Genomic DNA, 20,642 nt, shown 5'->3' on the forward strand with positions numbered 1-20,642 from the left:
TGGTTTAACCGCGCACGCCAGGACCCCATTGCATCCTGGGAATGCTGCGGCCCTGATATTAAGAGTCTGGCCAGAGTGAAACAGGAGAAAATATCCCAATGATTTTGCTCCCTGATTGTTCGCGGGAGCTGAGTCTTTAACATCTTTAATAAGACTCCAGCACAATCCAGGCGTGTTGGTAACCCGAGTCGCGCCCCATTAAATCATGTTGGCTTATCAACTTGTGCTTAAGATAGTGAGTGAATCGATGGGTTTAGTTATAATATAAAACACAGAACAAAGGTTGAGCTGATTACACACATCAATCCCCGATACTAAAACGCAGCCTCTACACTCCCTGGTATCGGTTCTCATCAATGATTTGCGTTCCTTCCATTTTATTCCATGTTTGGCTGCTCTCTCTTGTGCTGATCATGGTCTGACTGCTTCTCATCTTTAGTGCATGATATTTACACATAATGTCGTCTCTGCAGGATTATCAACTAGAACGAAAGACTTGCAGTTATATAGCGCCCTTTGTGACCTCAGGATGTTCCAAAGCACTTTACAGCCAATTAAAGTGTAGACACTGTTATAATTAAACGCGGAACCACAGTAAGCTCCCACAAACAGCAGTGTGATAATGACCAGATAATCTGTTTTTGTTACGTTGATTGAGGGATAAATATTGGCGGGGGAGTGTCGGTCCCTGGGTGCGTTGGGGGGGAGGGGGGACCACAGTTGGAGGTGAGTAAGTGGAGGCAGCTCGGGGAAAAAGATTGCTTCTAATATAATCTTGGGGTGGAAAAGAAAAACTTGGATTTATATAGCGCCTTTCACGACAACTGGATGTTTCAAAGTGCTTTACAGCCAATGAAATACTTTTGAAGTGTAGTCACTGTTGTAATGTGGGAAATGCGGCAGCCAATTTGCGCACAGCAAGCTCCCTCAAACAGCAATGTGTTAATGACCCGATTATCAGTTTTTTTTAATGTTGATTGAGAGATAAATATTGGCCAGGATAAATATTGGTGAGAACTTCCCTGCTCTTCACTGTGGTGGAGAAGAGAGGCAGTACCACAATGTGAACTGGAGGGAAGGGGGATTAATCCATCATTGTAAAACAATGTGCCAGTGCAATACATCCCCAGTGCAATGAGTGAAAGTCTGCACTGTTACTGCCATGGTCTTGCAGTGGCCCTGATTACAGAAACATAGAAACATAGAAAATAGGTGCAGGAGTAGGTCATTTGGCCCTTCGAGCCTGCACCACCATTCAATATGATCATGGCTGATCATGCAGCTTCAGTACCCCATTCCTGCTTTCTCTGCATACCCTTTGATCCCTTTAGCTGGAAGGGTCACATCTAACTCCCTTTTGAATATATCTAACAAACTGGCCTCAACAACTTTCTGTAGTAGAGAATTCCACAGGTTCACAATTCTCTGAGTGAGGAAGTTTCTCCTCATCTCGGTCCTAAATGGCTTACCCCTTATCCTTCGACTGTGGCCCTTGGTTCTGGAATTCCCTTCATGGCCTCGCCCCTCCCTATCTCTGTAACCTGCTCCAGCCCTACAATCCGCTGAGAACTCCGCATTCCCCCAACCTGTCTTCTTGAACATCCCAGACTTCCTTCATCCCACAATTGGCAGCCGTGCCTTCAGCTGTCGAGGCTCCCAAGTTCTGGAATTCCCTCCCTAAACCTCCCTGCCATTCCATCTCTCTCTGCTCCTTTAAGACTCTCCTTGAGATATACCTCTTTGACTAAGCAATTGGTCACCTGACCTAACGTCTCCTTCTTTGGCTCAGTTGCAATTTCTGTCTGACTGCGTTCCTGTGAAGTGCCATGGAATGTTTTCGTGGTATCACAATATGTAGCCGGCTGCATCTAGTCACACCTCTGTTCCCAGCCAGAATGGCGATGATTGGATAATTCCCCTGTCAATCACACATTGCTGTACCTAACTGGGATTTTATGCACATTATATGTACCTGTCCTCTACACACTGCATTTTGCTGCCAAAATCACCCTGCTTTTATTGGGAGACGTTGCTGTAGTTTTGGTCACGAGTTCTGTTTGTTGTAGTTCGTGGAAACTCTTTTAAAAGACTCTGTTTGCTGAGTGCAGAGGCTGGTTGCTGTAAGTCCCACTCTGCCTCCCTCTCATTGGTTGACAGTGATGTCCATAGACATTCTGCTATACAAATGTAAGTTGTTGCAATGAATATCTCTTTCTAAATCAATGATTTCAATTTACAAATGTTTATCTCCCTTTCTTCTTTCTATATTTATTTCTCTGAATTTCTGTTGTATATACGTATATAAGAACATAAGAAATAGGAACAGGAGTAGGCCATACGGCCCCTCGAGCCTGCTCTGCCATTCAATAAGATCATGGCTGATCTGATCATGGTCTCCACTCCATTTCCCCGCCCGCTCCCCATAACCCCTTATCGTTTAAGAAACTGTCTGTTTCTGTCTTAAATTTATTCAATGTCCCAGCTTCCACAGCTCTCTGAGGCAGCGAATTTCACAGATTTACAACCCTCTGAGAGAAGAAATTTCACCTCATCTCTGTTTTAAATGGGCGGACCCTTATTCTAAGATCATGCCCTCTAGTTCTAGTCTCCCCCATCAGTGGAAACATCCTCTCTGCATCCACCTTGTCAAGCCCCCTCATAATCTTATATGTTTCGATAAGATCACCTCTCATTCTTCTGCATTCCAATGAGTAGAGGCCCAACTTACTCAACCTTTCCTCATAAGTCAACCCCCTCATCCCCGGAATCAACCTAGTGAACCTTCTCTGAACTGCCTCTAAAGCAAGTATATCCTTTCGTAAATATGGAAATCAAAACTGCACGCAGTATTCCATTACTTTATATAGCTGTAGCAAGACTTCCCTGCTTTTATACTGCATCCCCTTTGCAATAAAGGCCAAGATAACATTGGCCTTCCTGATCACTTGCTATACCTGCATACTATCTTTTTGTGTTTCATGGACAAGTACCCCCAGGTTCAGTTGTACTGCAGCACTTTGCAATCTTTCTCCATTTAAATAATAACTTGCTCTTTGATTTTTTTGTGCCAAAGTGCATGAACTCACAATTTCCAACATTATACTCCATCTGCCAATTTTTTTCCCACTCACTTAGCCTGTCTATGTCCTTTTGCAGATTTTTTGTGTCCATCTCACACATTGCTTTTCCTCCCATCTTTCTATTGTCAGCAAACTTGGCAATGTTACACTCAGTCCCTTCTTCCAAGTCGTTTAGTTAGCCAATCCTCTATCCATGCTAATATATTACCCCCAACCCTGTGAACTTTTATCTTGTATCAGTCACATTCCAGACATCGTACTTCAAATTATCAAAAGTATTTTATTTTTTAAAAAGGAGGAAAAACGCCAGTACCGTCCTGTTGGCTTTTCTCATCTCGAAGAGGAGTCAGAGAGTCCGAGCTGCCAATCTATCCACAAATTGATCTCTGAATGTGCCTTGTGCTGCACTTCAGCAGCCGAATAATACATTGGTTGATGCATGGATTAACTGTGTCATAGAAACATAGAAAATAGGTGCAGGAGCAGGCCATTCGGCCCTTCGAGCCTGAACCACTATTTAATATGATCATGGCTGATCATGCAACTTCAGTACCCCACCCCTGCCTTCTCTCCATACACTGTAAAACTGTCAGTCTCCAAATAATCATGAACAGCACATTCCCTAGTTTATTTTAAATAACGAGTGCTAAAAATATTGGCTAGTATTGGCAGGGAAGTATGACGGAGTCTGGTCTTGTGAGAAAGGTGGATTGACATATGTGAGATGGGCTGGTTATTTAAATACTGAGTAGTGACTGTATTTGCACTGCCTTCTGTGCTCAGCCAGCTCCCCCTGGACCCCACCGAATTCCAACTAATAACAGAAGGCAAAATACTACAGGGGTTAATGATTCATTTGAATTGTTTGTGACTGACTATTAAAATGGGAGTGGTGATGAGGTGTGAAAAAGGAATGAATGGTGCATCTGCCTCTGTAAGGAATGGCGGGGTCCATTATATATTTGGTGAAGAGTTCCCAATTCTCAAGATGTCAAATTGTCCTCCTTGATGACCTCGACGTTCCTTTGCCTTTGGCCCCTACTAGCTTCCTGTTATGGGGTACTGAAGTTGCATGTTCAGCCATGAACTCATTGAATGGCGGTGCAGGCTAGAAGGGCCGAATGGCCTACTCCTGCACCTATTTTCTATGTTTCTATGTTATGCAGAAAGCTGTGTGTGATTTACGCCAGCTTGTGGTTTCCTCTACTGTTGGGTAGTGGGCTGTGCTCGAGTTTGAAGCAGCGCTGGATTTAGATTGACAGCTTGAACAATATCCGCTGGAACTTTATCGGGGCCTTTTCGGCTCGGTTGAAGTCCACCTCACTCTGGCCTCACTGCAAACCCTTGTGGGGATCAGACTCTGACGCCCAATGCAGCAGGCGCTTTGTAACCCAGTGAACCAGCCCCACAGAAAGCTGCCGCTTCCTGGCCGTCGTTCAGCTCTTTGCCACCTGCCTCTACTTCAGTCTCTTGAACTGAAAATGTTAGTTTTTCTTCCTCTTCAGAACCATTTATGATTGCGTGTTCTAATGTACATGGATAAAGCCACGTGCAAGGAGACTAAATTGTCATTTCATTTATCATTTCCTAAGCTCTGGAACTCGCTCTCTAAACCACTCCACCTCTCAGCCTTTCTTTCCTCCGTTAAGATGCTTTTTAAAACCTACCTTATTGACCAAGCTTTTGGTCAGATGCCCTCATTTCTTCTTCTGTGACCTGGTGTCAAATTTTTGTCTTATAACACTGCTGTGAAGCGTCTTGGGACGTTTTACTACGTTAAAGGCGCTATATAAATAAACGTTGTTGTAGAAAGGATAAGATAGCAGAAAGCACATTAAATGTGCAGGCTGCATATTCAAACATTTTATCATTTATTTTGTTGGTGTTTACTCTCCGTTGAAGGGCAAACTGCTCTCGGTTCCTCTCCTTGCAAGTTCTCGGTCCCATGTCTCTGCACAGCAGCCGGGCATCCAGATTTCTGGCAGTGGAAGAAACTTCTACCATCTCTTTGGCTGGAGATGACACTGGGCTTTCCCCTCCCCCTCCGCACCTCCACCCCACCGTTCCCGTCTCCATCCCCATCTTTGCTGCACTTTATCCCTGAATTATGTTTGATCTACAACAAGCCCCTCCCATGGACATCGGTGCAATGTTACACTAACGCATCATCATCGGGAGGGCATGTAGACCTGATAGGGAATAGGTTGACGTTTAAAGTTACAGAGCAAGCAGTGATTCCTCTTTGAAACAACCAGGAGATGGGGTGGAGCGGGGAGTGGGTGGGGGCATGTGGATGTGCAGAGAACTGACTTGATTCTGGCACTCTGCACATCATCCTGCATCCTCTACACCTAAACTGTGGCAGGCCACACGTGGAGTTCCATCTGGCTATCCTCTTTCAATCGTCGGCCTGACCCCTGACTTATACTGCCACCGCCGCATTATGTGCAAATTGCTTTGCGTTGCTAGCAGGACTGCACCCTAAATCTGATTTAGTTTGGGGGTTTGTGTGTTGCGGGACTGTTTTGCGGTCACAGAGTAACCGAGGAAATGGATTGCCAGTTTGTATTACATCTGACGAATCATTGTGCCGATGTTGGGTAATAAATCGAACTGTAGAGTTTGTGATTGCTGTGTAAATGCTGCTAAGTGTCTGCTGGCTGTTTGAGATGGTGGCTTGCTGACTGCTGGCTTTCCCCAGGGAGAATTGTTGGTATTTGCTGTCTCTGAGCAGGTTGGGTGCTTGCCAGCTGGGGTTAGGATCCTTCAGCTGCCTGAAAGGCTAAGCTTGGGTGGTAGGAGGCAGAGTTTTAGCTGCTAGATTAGCTCTCTCCAAACTGTGGGGCACCCAGTACTTTGCCTGATTGGTCAATGTGATTTTGCAATTCCAAACTATAACCTTTGCACGCCCCCTAGCAGTGACTGAACAGTAACATTATTGGACCAAATCCTCTCAACAATGACGGGGAGAAATAGCAAATGTCAATGAAGTGTGCAGTGAGTGTTGACACATTTCTAGTTAACTGTGATAACTGGTTTTATTTCCATATTTACTTGATGCGTGATATTTAAATGTAGAAATGGGTGAATTATGATCCTACGCTCATTGATGATTTAATTGAAACTGTATCTGCAAACACGTTCCACAAACACATTGTCAAAGCATTTGCATCGAAGTTGTGCTATCAGCGCCTGCTATTTGAATTCCTCCTGATCAGGTTTACACGTATGTTTTAGGGTATGTGCTGCATCAGCGTTTATGATGGATGCAGACTATTGGGTTAAATGGTCCGATGTCTCTCCTACCTTTTCCTGTCAGACATTGGTCGTTTCAGGTAAAGGAGGACTTGGTGACTGCTGGTAGGTGGGCTGTGATATTGTCGAACAAATAGAGAACTACCTGCAGTTCCCCAAATTGTGCATCGATTATTTCCTACTATTACCTGTGCGCTTGGCTTTATATAGCACTTTTAACGTAGAAAATAGTGTCCCAAGACGCTTCACAAAGAAGTGGAAATGGACACTGAGCAGAGGGACAGTGAATAGGACAGGCGACCAAAAGGCATGGTTGAACACACATGTTTTGAGAAGGTATTTAAAGGCAGAGAAAGGGGGAGTGAGGTGGAATTCCAGAGAGTAGAGGCAAGGTGGTTGAAAACTCTGGCACTGATGGGGGAGAGGAGTTAATGCAAAGGAGGCCAGAGTTAGAGCAACAATGGACTCGAGATAAGGTGTAAGGTTGGAGGAGGTCAAGGCAGTAGGAATTTGGAATTGATGTATTGGGGAATAGGGAGCTAGCCTAGGTTGGCAAGGAAAGGTGTGACTGTCAAGCAGCCCAGGATTGGGTATGGAGTTTTGGATGAGGTCGAATTTGGAAGCTGACAAAAGCTAGATTCGGCTTTGGGCAGTGGTGTGTGTTGGGTAAGGGTGGAAACAGGTGATATTGTGGCTATATATTGGGATAGTTCAAAGGCAGATCATTGTGTGAAACCAGGACATTAATTCCTTTCTCAGTTTCAGATAATGGCAATTTGTTTGGCTGAGTTTATTTTTATCTTAATCAGCCATTGGTCTCATCACACAAGGGCAGCCATTTGTACAGTAAAAACATGATTGGTGTTCAGTCATTGCTTCTTGCAAGTGCGTTGCCTAGCAACACAATGTGCTGGGCCTGAGATATGATAACTGGCTGATCCAGCCCCACCATCAGTGTTGGGAACAATGCTGGTGACTGTATTATGAGTGCAATGGAGAGCAACGCACCTCCGGCAGTGCAGCACTCCCTCAGCACTGCACTGGAGTGTCAGCCTGGATTATGTGCTCAAGTTCCTGGAGTGAGACTTGAACCCACAACCTTCTGACTCAGAGGCAAGAGTACTACCCACTGAGCCACGGCTGACATCTACATTACAACAGTGACTGCACTTCAAAAAGTACTTCATTGGCTGTAAGGTGCTTTGGGACATCCTGAAGTCAGTAAAAGTGCTATATAAGTGCAAGTTATTTATTTAGGAGATGACCTCTTAAACTAATTGAGCTGTTCACTTGTGATGTGTATCCCCTCAAGTACCCTTAGATCCAGACTCTGCGGGACGTTAAACCAAGGCCATGTCTGTTCTCTAAGGTGGGCTGAAAATATCCCACGGCAGTATTCGCCAATATTTATCCCTCGACCAATATCACTTTAAAAACAGATCATCTGGTCAAGCATCATATTTTTGTTTGTGGGAGCTTGCTGTACGCAAATTGCCTGCATTACAGCATCTGACTACACTTAAAAGTACCTCATTGGCTGTTAAGCACTTTGGTACACCCTGAAGTCATGAAAGGTGCGATATAAATGCAAGTTCTTTCTTTCGGAGATGGCCTCTTAAACAAATTGAGCTGCCCTCTTATGATCTGTATCCCCTCAGATACCCTTAAACCAAGATCCTCGCTGTGTCTCTTGAACCCTGAATGACCTTTAGCAATACTGCTTGTATTCCTTTAGTCAGTAGTGCCTCTTTGCAGTAGGCCAGGCCTAGCCAAGGCTTCCAATACCTTGGCCAATCTTTCTTTGTGCGTTCTCAAATACCGAGGCGGGGATTCACCATAACGCTAAGCTAGATCTGCACATCTGGTCGTGAATGGAATTGCTAAGACGAGTCTGTAGTCGCAGGTTTGTAATGGAAGTTTCTCTTTCAGCTCCGTGCTGGGCCCTTCGACGAGTTCCAAATTGCTACCATGCTGAAGGAAATCCTCAAAGGCTTGGACTATCTGCACTCCGAGAAAAAGATCCACCGGGATATCAAAGGTAGGCTGGGATCGCTCGGCTTGACTGGCTTTCTGCGCTGTGCAATGTGGTGCCGAGGATTTCTCAACCTTTTGTCTTCCTCCTCTTGCTCTTCCAGCTGCCAATGTCTTGCTATCGGAGCAAGGCGACGTTAAACTGGCGGACTTTGGTGTTGCTGGTCAGCTGACAGACACGCAGATTAAACGGGACACTTTTGTCGGCACGCCGTTCTGGATGGCACCGGAAGTCATCCAACAATCTGCTTATGACTCGAAGGTAAGAGTGGTTACAGGTACAATATCTGGCTCGCAACCAACAGCGTCTGCAGCACCGAGGGAGGCCGTTCAGTCTGTCGTGTCTGGGCCCGCTCTTTGCCAGAGCAATCCAAAGCTAATCCCGCTTTCCTATTCTCTCCCCGTAGCCCTGTATCTTCATCCGCTTGAAATATTTATCCATTTTACCCTTAAGAACCATTCACTGCACCAAGTCCTGCTCACCCATCACCCCTCTGCTCGCTGACCTACATTGGCTCCCAGTTAAGCAACGCCTCGATTTTAAATTTCTCATCCTTGTTTTCAAATCCCTCCATGGCATCGCCCCTCCCTATTTCTGTAATCTCCTCCAGCCCCACAGCCCCCCCGAGATCTCTGCGCTCCTCTAATTCTGGCCTCGTGAGCTTCCCTGATTTTCCTCACCCCACCATTTGCAGCCGTGCGTTCAGCTGCCTCGGCCCTAATCTCTGGATTTCCCTCCCTAAATCTCTCCGGCTCTCCACCTCACTCTCGTCCTTTGCGACGCAAGTTGTTGTTGAGAGATCCAGTGGTCTCTGCCACAAACATTCCCTGTGGAAAAGCATTCCATGCTCTGGGAACCCTCTGCATAATGAAATTTCTCCCAACCCCTCTACTCGCTCTCTGCACGATCATTTTAAATAGATTACCTCTCATCGCAGACTCCCCAACCCGAGTCTCTCCCCTCTTCACCATATCAAAACCTTTCATCATTTTAAAAATACACCTCTGTTATTTGACTGATTAGATGGAAAGTCACCGTTAGTTTCCCCAGATAACTGTCAACTCTAAATAAAGACAGAATTGTATTTCTGTAGCGCCTTTCACAACCTCAGGATGTCCCCAAGCACTTTACAGCCAATGAAGTACTTTTGAAGTGTGGTCACTGATATAATATAGGAAAGGCAGCAGCCAATTTGTGCACAGCAAGCTCCCATAAACAGCAATGTGATAAATGACGGGATCATTTTTTTAGTGATGTTGATTGAGGGATAAATATTTGGTCATTATCACATTGCTGTATGTGGGAGCTTGCTGTGCACAAATTGGCTGCCGTGTTTCCTACATTCCAACTGTGACTAAACCTGAGAAGTACTTCAATGGCTGTAAAGTCCGTAGCAACTTCCTGAGGTTCTGCATGACACAATATAAATGCAAATTTGTTGTTTTAATTCGCCGCTCTTTCTCCTTTTTCTCTCGTCATCTTTCTCTTTTGTTCTCTCTCCCTCCTTCTTGCGCTCTTTATTTCTCTTTCTCTTTCACTTTCTTTTTCTCTCTCCTCTTCACTTTCTTTTTCTCTCTATCCTGCCTTCGATCCTTCCATGCTAGCATGATGCAGGCTTCTCTGCATTCTCCCATTATTAAGCTGACCTGCAGTATTGCAGTGCCAGCCCACACTGCAATATGTGTGCGCACTGGGTCCGTGCAGCAGAGCTGGTCTCCAGTCATCTTGGGTAATCCTTGCCACTGGACCAAGACCTAGCTCTGTCAAGCCCGTGTGGTGGCTGGTGTGCAATGGCCACCACGCGTTAAAAAAATCCACGTACAGGCATCTTCCATCCTTCAGGATGTAGTTCAGGATCTGGAATATTAGGTTCTTCATTGAAACACCTGTGAACTTTTTGGCGTGGAAGCAAGTCATCCTCGATTCGAGAGACTGCCTCTGATGATGAGGAGTGTCTGTGTGTCATGTTTTGAAAGGGTCTCACTCTCTCTTTTCTCTTCTTGCAGGCAGACATCTGGTCGTTGGGAATTACCGCCATTGAGCTGGCCAAGGGTGAGCCCCCCAATTCAGACATGCATCCGATGAGAGTTCTGTTCCTTATACCCAAAAACAACCCGCCAACTCTCGGCGGGGAGTTCAGCAAGTCTTTTAAGGAGTTTGTAGACACGTGCTTGAATAAGGACCCTTCTTTTGTAAGTATCTAAGGGCTTGGATTCTGAACACCACCCGTTTATAGCACGAGTGTGATTGGAGGAAATCCACCAATCCCTGCCCCCATGAATGCACTGAAGGTTCACCTGACTGATTCCTGGGATTGTCTGAGAGATTGAGTAGACTAGGTCTAGATTCCAATACAAAAGCAAAATACTGCGGATGCTGGAATCTGGGATAAAAACAGAAAATGCTGGAAATCTCAGCGGGTCAGGCAGCATCTGTGGAGAGAGAAACAGAGTTAACATTTCGGGTCGGCTATTTAGGACTGAGATGAGGAGAAACCTCTTCACACAGAGGTTTGGAATTCTTTACCCCAGAGCACTGTGGAGGCACAGTCTTTGATTATATTCTGACGAAGGGTCACAGACCCAAAACATTAACTCTGTTTCTCTCTCCACAGATGCTGCCCGACCTGCTGAGAATTCCAGCATTTTCTGTTTTGATATTAGGCCTATATTCTCCAGAGTTTAGAAGAATGAGAGGGGATCTCATTGAAACATACAAAATTCTTACAGGGCTTGACAGGGTAGATGCAGGGAGGATGTTTCCCCTGGCTGGGGAGTCGAGAACCAGGGATCACAGTCTCAGAATAAGGGGTCGGCCATTTAGGACTGAGATGAGGAGAAACTTCTTCACTCAGAGGGTGATGAATCTTTGGAATTCTCTACCCCAGAGGGCTGTGGAAGCTCAGTCTTTGAGTATATGCAAGACCGAGATCGGTAGATTTTTGGATATTAAGGGAATCAAGGGATATGATAGTGCAGGAAAGTGGAGCTGAGTCCATGATCAGATCAGCCATGATCTCATTGAATGGCGGAACAGGCTCAAGGGGTCGAATGACCAATTCCTGCTCCTAATTCTTCTTATGACAGACTTTGTGCTGTAGCTTTGTCCCATGGACGTTGGCTGTTGCATGGCTTAAAAATATAAAATTGAGGGTTTACAAAAGAATTTGCTGCCTGTACGTGATGCTCAGACACACCCTGTATTCTTTTTACACAAACAAGCAATACAGACCCGGGGATTATCGTTTTCTGGCATGTAGAATTGATGTTTGTATTTACATTCCAGTTCGTGCACAGACATAAAGCGACAGAGGCTGAGTTAAACTTCTCCAGGGGCTGCTGCTCACACACGAGTAATGAGACCCTTAGTGGGATGGAGTGAGTGAACAGGACAATGTTCCACCAGTGTTTGTGTGTTAATACAGGCCCCAAGAATGGTTTTGTTTACCTATTTACCTCCCTCTCTCTCTCCGTATTTGCTCAGCGTCCAACGGCCAAGGAGCTGCTGAAACATAAATTCATCCTGAAAAACTGCAAGAAGACCTCCTATCTGACGGAAGTTATTGATGGGTACAAGAGGTGGAAGGCAGAGGGACACAGTGATGATGACTCCAGTTCAGATGAGTCAGATTCGTAAGTGCTTTTTAAACATATAAACATAAATCACCGGAAGTGAAGTGGTTACGTTACTGAGTTAGTAGTCCAGGGGCACGGACTGATAATCCAGAGGACGTGAGTTTAAATCCCACCGTGGCAATTGGAGATTTAAATTCTGTTTAACAAGATAAGAACATAAGAAATAGGAGCAGGAGTAAGCCATACGGCCCCTCGAGTCTGCTCCGCCATTCAATAAGATCATGGCTGATCTGATCATGCACTCAGTTCCACTTCCCTGCCCGCTCCCCTTAACCCTTGACTCCCCTATCGTTCAAAAATCTGTCTCTCTCCGCCTTAAATATATTCAATGATTCAGCCTCCACAGCTCTCTGGGGCAGAGAATTCCACAGATTCACGATCCTCTGAGAGGAGAAATTCCTCCTCATCTCCGTCTTCAATGGGCGACCCCTTATTCTGAAACTATGCCCCCCAGTTCTAGATTCCCCCACGAGTGGAAACATCCTCTCTACATCTGCCCTGTCCAGCCCCCTCAGAATCTTATATGTCTCAAAACAATTCTGGAGATAAAAAGCTGGTACCAGTAAAAGTGACCGTGAATTGTCCGATTGCTGTTAAAAACCCATCTAGGTCATTAATGTCCATTTAGGGAAAGAAACCTGCCATCCTTGCCCAGTCTGGCCTACACGTGACTCCAGTCCCACACCACCGTGGTTGACTCTTAACTGCCCTCCGGCATGGCCCAGCGAGCACTCGGTTATATCAAAGTGCTGCACAGCAGTGGTTGAAGAAGCTGGCCCACGATCACCACCTCAGGGCGACTAGAGATGAGCAATAAATGGTGGCCTTGCCAATGACCCCTACATCCCGAGAATTATATTTTTGTTAAATTGCCTCAAGTTTGTTGGAATTACTATTGTAGAGCTCCCCCACTCCATCGCCTGGTTGGATCCTGAGTCAGTGAGGATTCAGGTTTGATCTCAGCCTGACTGCGGACAGTTGGCCTCAGTACCCTGAGACATTTGCTGCGTGTTGATGGCGGTTGAGGACAGCGCTCTACTCTGATGCCTCGCAGCTTTGAATAGCTGTTGGTGCTGATAAATGGCTGGCTGGACTAGGGATGGAAAGGGCGCCCAGTCTATGTCAGATTCCTGAGGATTGGAGAGCAGCAAACCATACTGAATTATTTTTTAAAATAGTTGAGAGACTTGTGTATCTGGAGACCACACAGCAGACACCTTCATATCCATTGAACCAAAAACCCACCAAAGAAATTAAGAGATTTAGTTGGAAAACATTAGGAGAAACAGACCTTAATCGGGGTGGGGCCGGACATGGAATTGGGAAAGGGCACCATGCATACAGGAAAGGGTAGGCCCTGTGGATACAGGAAAGGGCGGGCCCTGTGGATACAGGAAAGGGCGGGCCCTGTGGATACAGGAAAGAGCACCGTGGATACAGGAAAGGGCGGGCCCTGTGGATACAGGAAAGGGCGGGCCCTGTGGATACAGGAAAGGGCGGGCCCTGTGGATACAGGAAAGGGCGGGCCCTGTGGATACAGGAAAGAGCACCGTGGATACAGGAAAGGGCCCCGTGGATACAGGAAAGGGCATGCTCCGTGGATACAGGACAGGGCACCGTGGATACAGGACAGGGCACCGTGGATACAGGAAAGGGCGGGCCCCGTGGATACAGGAAAGGGCGGGCCCCGTGGATACAGGAAAGGGCGGGCCCCGTGGATACAGGAAAGGGCGGGCCCCGTGGATACAGAAAAGGGCGTGCCCCATGGATACAGGAAAGGATACCGTGGATACAGGACAGGGCACCGTGGATACAGGAAAGGGCGGGCCCCGTGGATACAGGAAAGAATACCATGGATACAGGAAAGGGTGGGCCCCGTGGATACAGGGAAGGGGAAGTCTTGCTTATCCAAGGCAGAGCAAATAATGAACATTGAGCCAGATTGTTGGTTTTGGTGCAAGGGCCCAAAATATGTACTGAATGGTATATTGTAATTATCAGGAAAAGCGTTTGAGGATTATTTTTTAACACGTCTTAGTGTATTGAGAAAAGCAAACTAGTTTGGGTATTCGCAGTGGGATATACTCTAAAACAAACCATGACTGTGTAAGCCCCAGTTAAGCTCCATACTTGGCAGCGGATCATAAGAAGGATGAAATTGTCCTTGAGAGGATCCAACGTAGTTATTTGGAAAGGTTAAGAAAGTTAGAAATGTTCATGATGAAAAATAAACTTTGACATGATCTAAAGAAGTTCTTTTAATTTCCTCTTCCCATCTGAGCCCCAGTGCGAGTCCTTGCCTTTAGGGAAGAAGGGGGTAAACGGAGAAACTGAAGGGGCTCAAGGAGCAGCTCCCATTGGACTTCCACCAGGAGGTGTAACAGGACACCTGCTGTAACCCACAAACCCCCTTGCTCGGTCAGGCCTTTCAGAGAGGCCCTGAATACAAAGTTCCTTCTGGGAGGAAAGGAACATTAGTGGACGACTTATCCCAAGACCCTCTTTAGTATCTAGACCAGTGATGCCAGAGGCCTCGAGGGAGGTCACTTTTGTGCCTTTTGTCAATGTCATTGTCACTCCTGATTGGTTGGTGTTAATATATAGGGCCCAATTTTGGCCATGACGTGCATCAATTTTTTTGGAGTAAGTTGTTTTTTCTGGCGTAATTAAAAAAAATGCCATTTTCCCCCCCAAAATTTGCTCTAGAGTAAGTCAGTTAGGTACGATTTTTTTTTAGTTCAGTTTTTTTTTCAAAAGGGGGCATTCCTAGATAATTACGCCAGTTTTGGCCACTTATGCCACTTTGCCCAGCTAAAGCTTACTCCAAATCGACTTAGGTCAGCGTGTGTGGCCAGCTCTGAAAAACATTGCGGGCAATGAAGAATTCGGAGTAGGTTAGTACATTTAAAGCACCAAGACTTACAGAGCACTAAACAAAGCACAAAAAGTAATAAGCATTCAATAACAAATAAAAATACAAGAAAGCTGAGGACCTGCACCAAGACTTGCTTTTTATGGTTTGTTTAGTGCTTTGTAATAAACAATCAATCAATAACAAATAAAAAATAGAAGTCCTACCTTTATGCCAGAATCAAGTTTTTTTTTAAAGTTTCCCCCCCCATCAAAACTCTCCTACTCCCCCCCCCCCCCCCCCACCCCAAAATCAAAACCCTCGAGCACAACCATCAATAAATAAAAAATAAAGCTGAAGTCCTACCTCGGCCCGGGAACTCAGCGGGCCAGCCGACTGGTGCGGGAGGCCACTCGGCTGGGGATAGGGTACAGTGAGATCAGGTGTCCCTTCGGCCGGGGATAGGGGCAGCGAGCATCGGGTCCTGCTCACAGCCCGCAGGACACATTGGGAGGGTGAGGAGCATGCGCGCAGACGCCACTGTGCATGCGCACGGCTTCCGGCAGTGCTTTCTGCGCTGGACGGTTGCTCCCCCGCACTTCACTATCTACGCCACGCTGAGACACCGGAGACTCGGCAGAACGGGCAGGATGGGGCCACTTTTTTTCGGTGCCGTTTCCAACACGCAAAGTCGGTGCATTTAGGGTAAGTGCGCCGAAAAAAGGAGTTGGGGAAAATTGGGCCCATTATCACTCCTGATTGATTCGATAATGGGGTGGAAATTGTAGTCGTTTGCCTCCGAACTGCAAACAATCTACGAATTTACCGTGTGGTCTGGGAGGTTTGTAGATTTGCTCTCCTGGGCCTCTCCCTGTAGCCGTGGGTAGAAGCCCACGTATCCCGGGTTCCCAGATTGCATTAAGTTCACAATCGCCCTTCGGAATTAAAATGCCATTTAGTTAAATATTTTAAACAAAAATATAATTTAAAAAAAAACTTTTTAACAGGGCTAAAAATAAACCTACCTTATTGGAGAGGGTTTTTAATTAATCAATGAGTGATAATATTTTATTTTTCCTTTTTTTAAAAAAAACTCTTACACTGTTAAAAGCAGGGGTAAGAATTTCATGAGCATTCGCTGGGCAAATAGCCCAACTCTCCGCCCGCGGAGGCCCTCTCCTTTCGGAGTCGTGCAATCTGTCAGGAGAATTCTTGACATCATCGTAAGCTCCGGGTTTTAGCGCATGCCTAAACCCAGAACTTGTGGGGCCTCAATAACTTACTGGTAGTCCCGATTGATTAGATGCTAATATATTTCTGTGGTTGACTGGCAAACTGGGCTTTGTGGCCCAGTACAGTGCACGTTTAAAAATAGATTAATCACTAACCAAGTTATTTTTTTCCATTTGAAAGCACTTTTAGCCAATATTTTCTGCATATTTGGTGACAGTGAATAGGCAATTGTCAGTAGAGAAATTCACAATACCGTCACAGCAACTAACCCAATGTCATTTTCAGTCACGGAAGCCCAGAACCCCACACACTCTCATGCTTTAAATGCACTCTGGCACTGCAGAAACTGTCCACAAATCTTTGGGCAGGAGTGCCAGCCCTCCAAGTAAACTATTTTTAGTGATGTTGGTTGAGGGATAAATGTTGGCCAGGACACCGGGGAGAAATCCCCTGCTCTTCTTCGAATAGTGCCATGGGATCTTTTATATCCATCCAAGAGTTTAACGTCTGATCTGAAAGACGGCACCTCCGACAATGCAGCACTCCCTCAGCACTGCACCAGAGTGTCAGCCTAGATTAGGTGCTCAAGTATCTGGAGTGGGACTTGACCCATGACCTCCTGACTTGGGCAAGAGTGCTACCACTGAGTCACGGCAAGGAGGAGGCCCGCACCCCTCCTCAGGGCAGTTGGGGAGGAGCAATAAAATGCAGTCTAACAGGTGTGACCCGCATCCCAAGAACAAGTTACACACATTTAAAAAATATGTTATAGAAATATTTCTGCTAGGAGGTAAAGGACCCAGAAATTGCTCAAGTATTTGAAGTGGAATTTGAAGTGAAGACCTTCTGACTCATAGATGAGACTGCTACCACTGGGCCATGGCTGAAGGAGCTAGGAGATGTCTTCGAGATATGATAAAGAATGATGTAACTGGAAGTTTGTTCCTGCAGGGCACCATGACATTCCTTGCTTGCCTTGGTCCAAGCGTTGCTGCATTGTCCATTGCAACTTGCAATGTCTAGGGTAGCTAAAATCCAAACCAAAATGTTCCTGTCTCTAGGTAGGTCATTTGCCCAGACATTGCTAAAATGTGAAGGATGTGCCAGTGTCTGATTGGATAAATTCACAGTGTAGTATTAATCCATGCAGTGCTGGAGAGCTGAACCCCGGTCTGCGCTCGGTTAACTCACCTCAGCGGCAGCAATGGAGTGTCACTGCAGCTTGCATCTCAGTACTGGAGAGCAGGGACAATATCAACCAGGGTTCATCGCTCTCATGTGTGACACCTTCCGGTGGTTGAAGAGTTTGTCAACGCTGCCTGTCATTTCTCTCGAAGAATGCCTATTGGGCTAAGAGACTTGGAGTGCTGGCCCGTGGAATTGCAGCCTAGCGTGTACCCCACTTTTGGGGTTGGGGGTAGAGAGGGCAACTCTCAAAGCAAAGCAATAATGGGTCAGGTGATGGAGCCCACAGGTGTGAGAGAGCTGGGGTCTGTAAATGAAAAGATGGCACTGAACCTTCTGAAGAAATGGGAATCAATCTGTCGCGCAACCCTGTAACCTGCTTTTTTCTCTTTTAGTGGAAGTAATGACAAGGAGAAAAAAAATGAGAAGCCCATCGAGTGGTCCTTCACCACAGTGAGAAAGAAACCTGACCGGACTAAACTACAGAATGGAACAGTAAGTAACTAGGAGTTTTCCACAAGGAGAGGCCTGGCTCTCCTTCCACATCAAGTCTCGGGCTATCTAACTACGTGAAAAACAACAGCAGGCCAGTTTGATAAGCTTTGAAGAAAAAAAATGTTGGACTGAGTCCTGAGCCACGTGTTTATTTGGGTGATGAGCGTAGCTGTGAATCTAATCTGTTTGTACAGCCCCAACTCCTGACGGTTGAGAGGAGCTGATACACGGCCGTGACTCAGTGTCAGCACTCCGAGCCAGGGGACTTGACCTCAGGGTTCCCCAAAACGCTTCACAGCCAATTAAGTACTTTTGGAGTGTAGTCACTGTTGTAATGTAGGTAAAGCGGCAGCCAATTTGTGCACAGCAAGCTCCCACAAACAACATTGTGATAGTGACCAGATAATCTGATGGTTGAGGGAAAAGTATTGGCCAGGACACTGGGGATAACTCCCCCTGCTCCTCTGCGAATAGCGCCATGGGGTCTTTTACATCCACATGAGGGCAGACGTGGCCTCGGTTTAATGTCTCATCTGAAAGTGCAGCACTCAGCCTGGATTTTGTGCTCCAGTCTGGAGTGGGACTCGAACCCACAACTTTCTGTCTAAGAGGCGAGAGTGCTTTCACTGAGTAATAGTTGGCACCTGATAGTGAGTGAAGTGTGGATGGAGTTGAGGAAAATAGAGACGGATTTTGCTCCGAATTGTTGGCTCAAGAATTGCACACAGCAATCACGTGCTCGCACTCATAGAATCATAGAAGCTTACAGCACGGAAGGAGGCCATTTCAGCCCATCGTGTCCACGCCGGCCGACAAAGAGCTATCCAGCCTAATCCCATTTTCCAGCTCTCGGTCCGTAGTCCTGTAGGTTACAGCTCTTCAAATGCACATCCAAGCACTTTTTAAATGTGAGGGTTTCTTCCTCTATCACCCTTTCAGGCAGTGAATTCCAGACCCCCACCACCCTCTGAGTGAAGAAATTTCTCCTTAAATCCCCTCTACATCTTCTGCCAATTACTTGAAACTGACGTGCCCTCACCACTATATTCGTACTGATCTAAGCAATCGTTAACCCTTGCATTCTTTCATTATCTAGGACCAAGACCTCAAGAAGTTATCATCATGTTTATCAACTGTGATCGCTCCTCTCTTCGCTGAGGTAGGTGAAATGTGGAGGCCCCTTTTTAAAGGCGGGTGCTTTGTTTTCACGAGGGAGAGCGTTCGAACAGAACTAAAACCCATGCATCTTTCTCAAACCAGCTTAAGGAACAGGAAAGAGGCAACGCAGGAAAGACTGAAGCAATAGATGAACTTGAAAAAAGCATTAATCTGGTGGAGGCCAGCTACCCAGGCATCACAGAGAAGATGATAAAGAAACTAATAGACAGGTTTCAAAGGTCAGTTCCTGGTCAGGTAATGTTTGAAGCACAGGTTTCCTGTCTTTGCTACTGAAGTGTTAGTAATAAATCTGAGGTTGTATATAGAATGTTATTTATTCAGCTGTATTGCTGTTCATTTTCTTTATCAACCAATCTTTCTAAACCTAAATAAATCCATGCTCGCAATATCTCAGTGAGGCAGTAACATCAGTTCTTTTACACTCGTTACCCAGCATCAACAATTGCACCTAATTCCAGTTCTGTAACCTTCTCCAGCCCTGCAACCCTCCGTGTACAGTGCCTTCCTCCAACTCTTGCACTTCCCAACTTCCTTCACCTCACCACTGGCGACTGTGTCCTCAGCTGCCAAGGCCCAAAGCCCTAGAATTTCATCTCTAAACCTCTGCTAAATCCTAGCTCCTTGACCAAGTGTTTGGCCACCTGTCCTAATGTCTCATTCTTTTGCTCTGCACTAACTCTTGTCAGATTGCATTCCTGTGAAGCGCCTTGGGATGGTTTACTACGTTAAAGGCACTATATTAATGTAAGTTGTGTTGTTGCTGTTGTAGTACAAGTTTTAAAACAATAGGAAATATTCTCATCACATTTCTTGCCCTTTGTTTACTGTTTGCTTTATCTTTATGAAGCATTTGCTTGACTCTGTCAGATGTGCGTTGTGCGAAGCCTATGGTTCAGTTGCTCAGTCAAACCACAACTGAGCAGATGGGGAATCCCCCTCGGAATAAATAACATCTGGGGGGAAAAATCGAGACAGTTATTTCCTGCTGTTTGATTTTCTGACCCGGAGCCAGGAATTTACAAGTCACTGCCATTCTACAAACGTCAGCGTCTAGTTGTCCTCGGGAAGTGTCTATTTACGGCAATGTTGTGGTCTTAAAGAGAAGGGTAAGGGCAATAAACCTTGCTCCAACTTAGCAGCAGGATAATATATTGTGCAGATTTGAGGTAACACTCTTGCTCTTACAAAATAGCAGATTCTCCCAATCGTCATGAGCAACACCACAGGAGATCTGCTGGCAAAAATAAATAAAGGTGATTTGGGAGAGAACGCGGATCAACGCGGGTTTTTTTGGAAGCACAGTGGAATCCTCATTCACCAATCGAGTGATCAGCCGCTTGCAGTGGTCAGGGCCTGCGTTCTAATTCCCTAACTCACTGCGTAACACTCTCAACCTTGAGTCAGCAGGTTGTGGGTTCAAATCCCTCTCCAGATACTGGAGCACGTAATCTAGGCTGACACTCCAGGGCAGTGCTGAGGGAGTGCTGCACTGTCGGAGGTGCTGTCGTTCGGATGAGACGTTAAACCCAGGCCCCGTCTGCTCCCTCAGGTGGCCGTATTCAGAGAAGAGCAGGGGAGTTATCCCCGGCGTCCTGGGCCAAGATTGATTCCTCAGAAAACATCACTAAAACAAATCAGCTGCTCATTATCACATTGCTGTTTGTGGGAGCTTGCTGTGCGCAAGTTGACTGCTGCAT

At 46.0% G+C, this 20,642-nt stretch overlaps 1 protein-coding gene across 2 annotated transcripts in view; it reads left to right on the forward strand.

Moving 5' to 3' along the window:
• Positions 1-20,642, forward strand: part of stk26 (serine/threonine protein kinase 26) — a 137,829-nt gene that overhangs the window by 111,568 nt on the left and 5,619 nt on the right. For both annotated transcript variants that reach the window (XM_070883143.1, XM_070883144.1), the window contains 7 exons: positions 8,265-8,373; positions 8,471-8,628; positions 10,374-10,559; positions 11,851-11,999; positions 17,667-17,766; positions 18,863-18,925; positions 19,027-19,163. In XM_070883143.1, the coding sequence (XP_070739244.1) occupies positions 8,265-8,373; positions 8,471-8,628; positions 10,374-10,559; positions 11,851-11,999; positions 17,667-17,766; positions 18,863-18,925; positions 19,027-19,163 (902 nt within the window). The remainder of the gene's footprint in view (positions 1-8,264; positions 8,374-8,470; positions 8,629-10,373; positions 10,560-11,850; positions 12,000-17,666; positions 17,767-18,862; positions 18,926-19,026; positions 19,164-20,642) is intronic.

This window comes from Pristiophorus japonicus, chromosome 6 (genome assembly GCF_044704955.1).
Source record: "Pristiophorus japonicus isolate sPriJap1 chromosome 6, sPriJap1.hap1, whole genome shotgun sequence".
Lineage (NCBI taxonomy): Eukaryota > Metazoa > Chordata > Chondrichthyes > Pristiophoridae > Pristiophorus > Pristiophorus japonicus.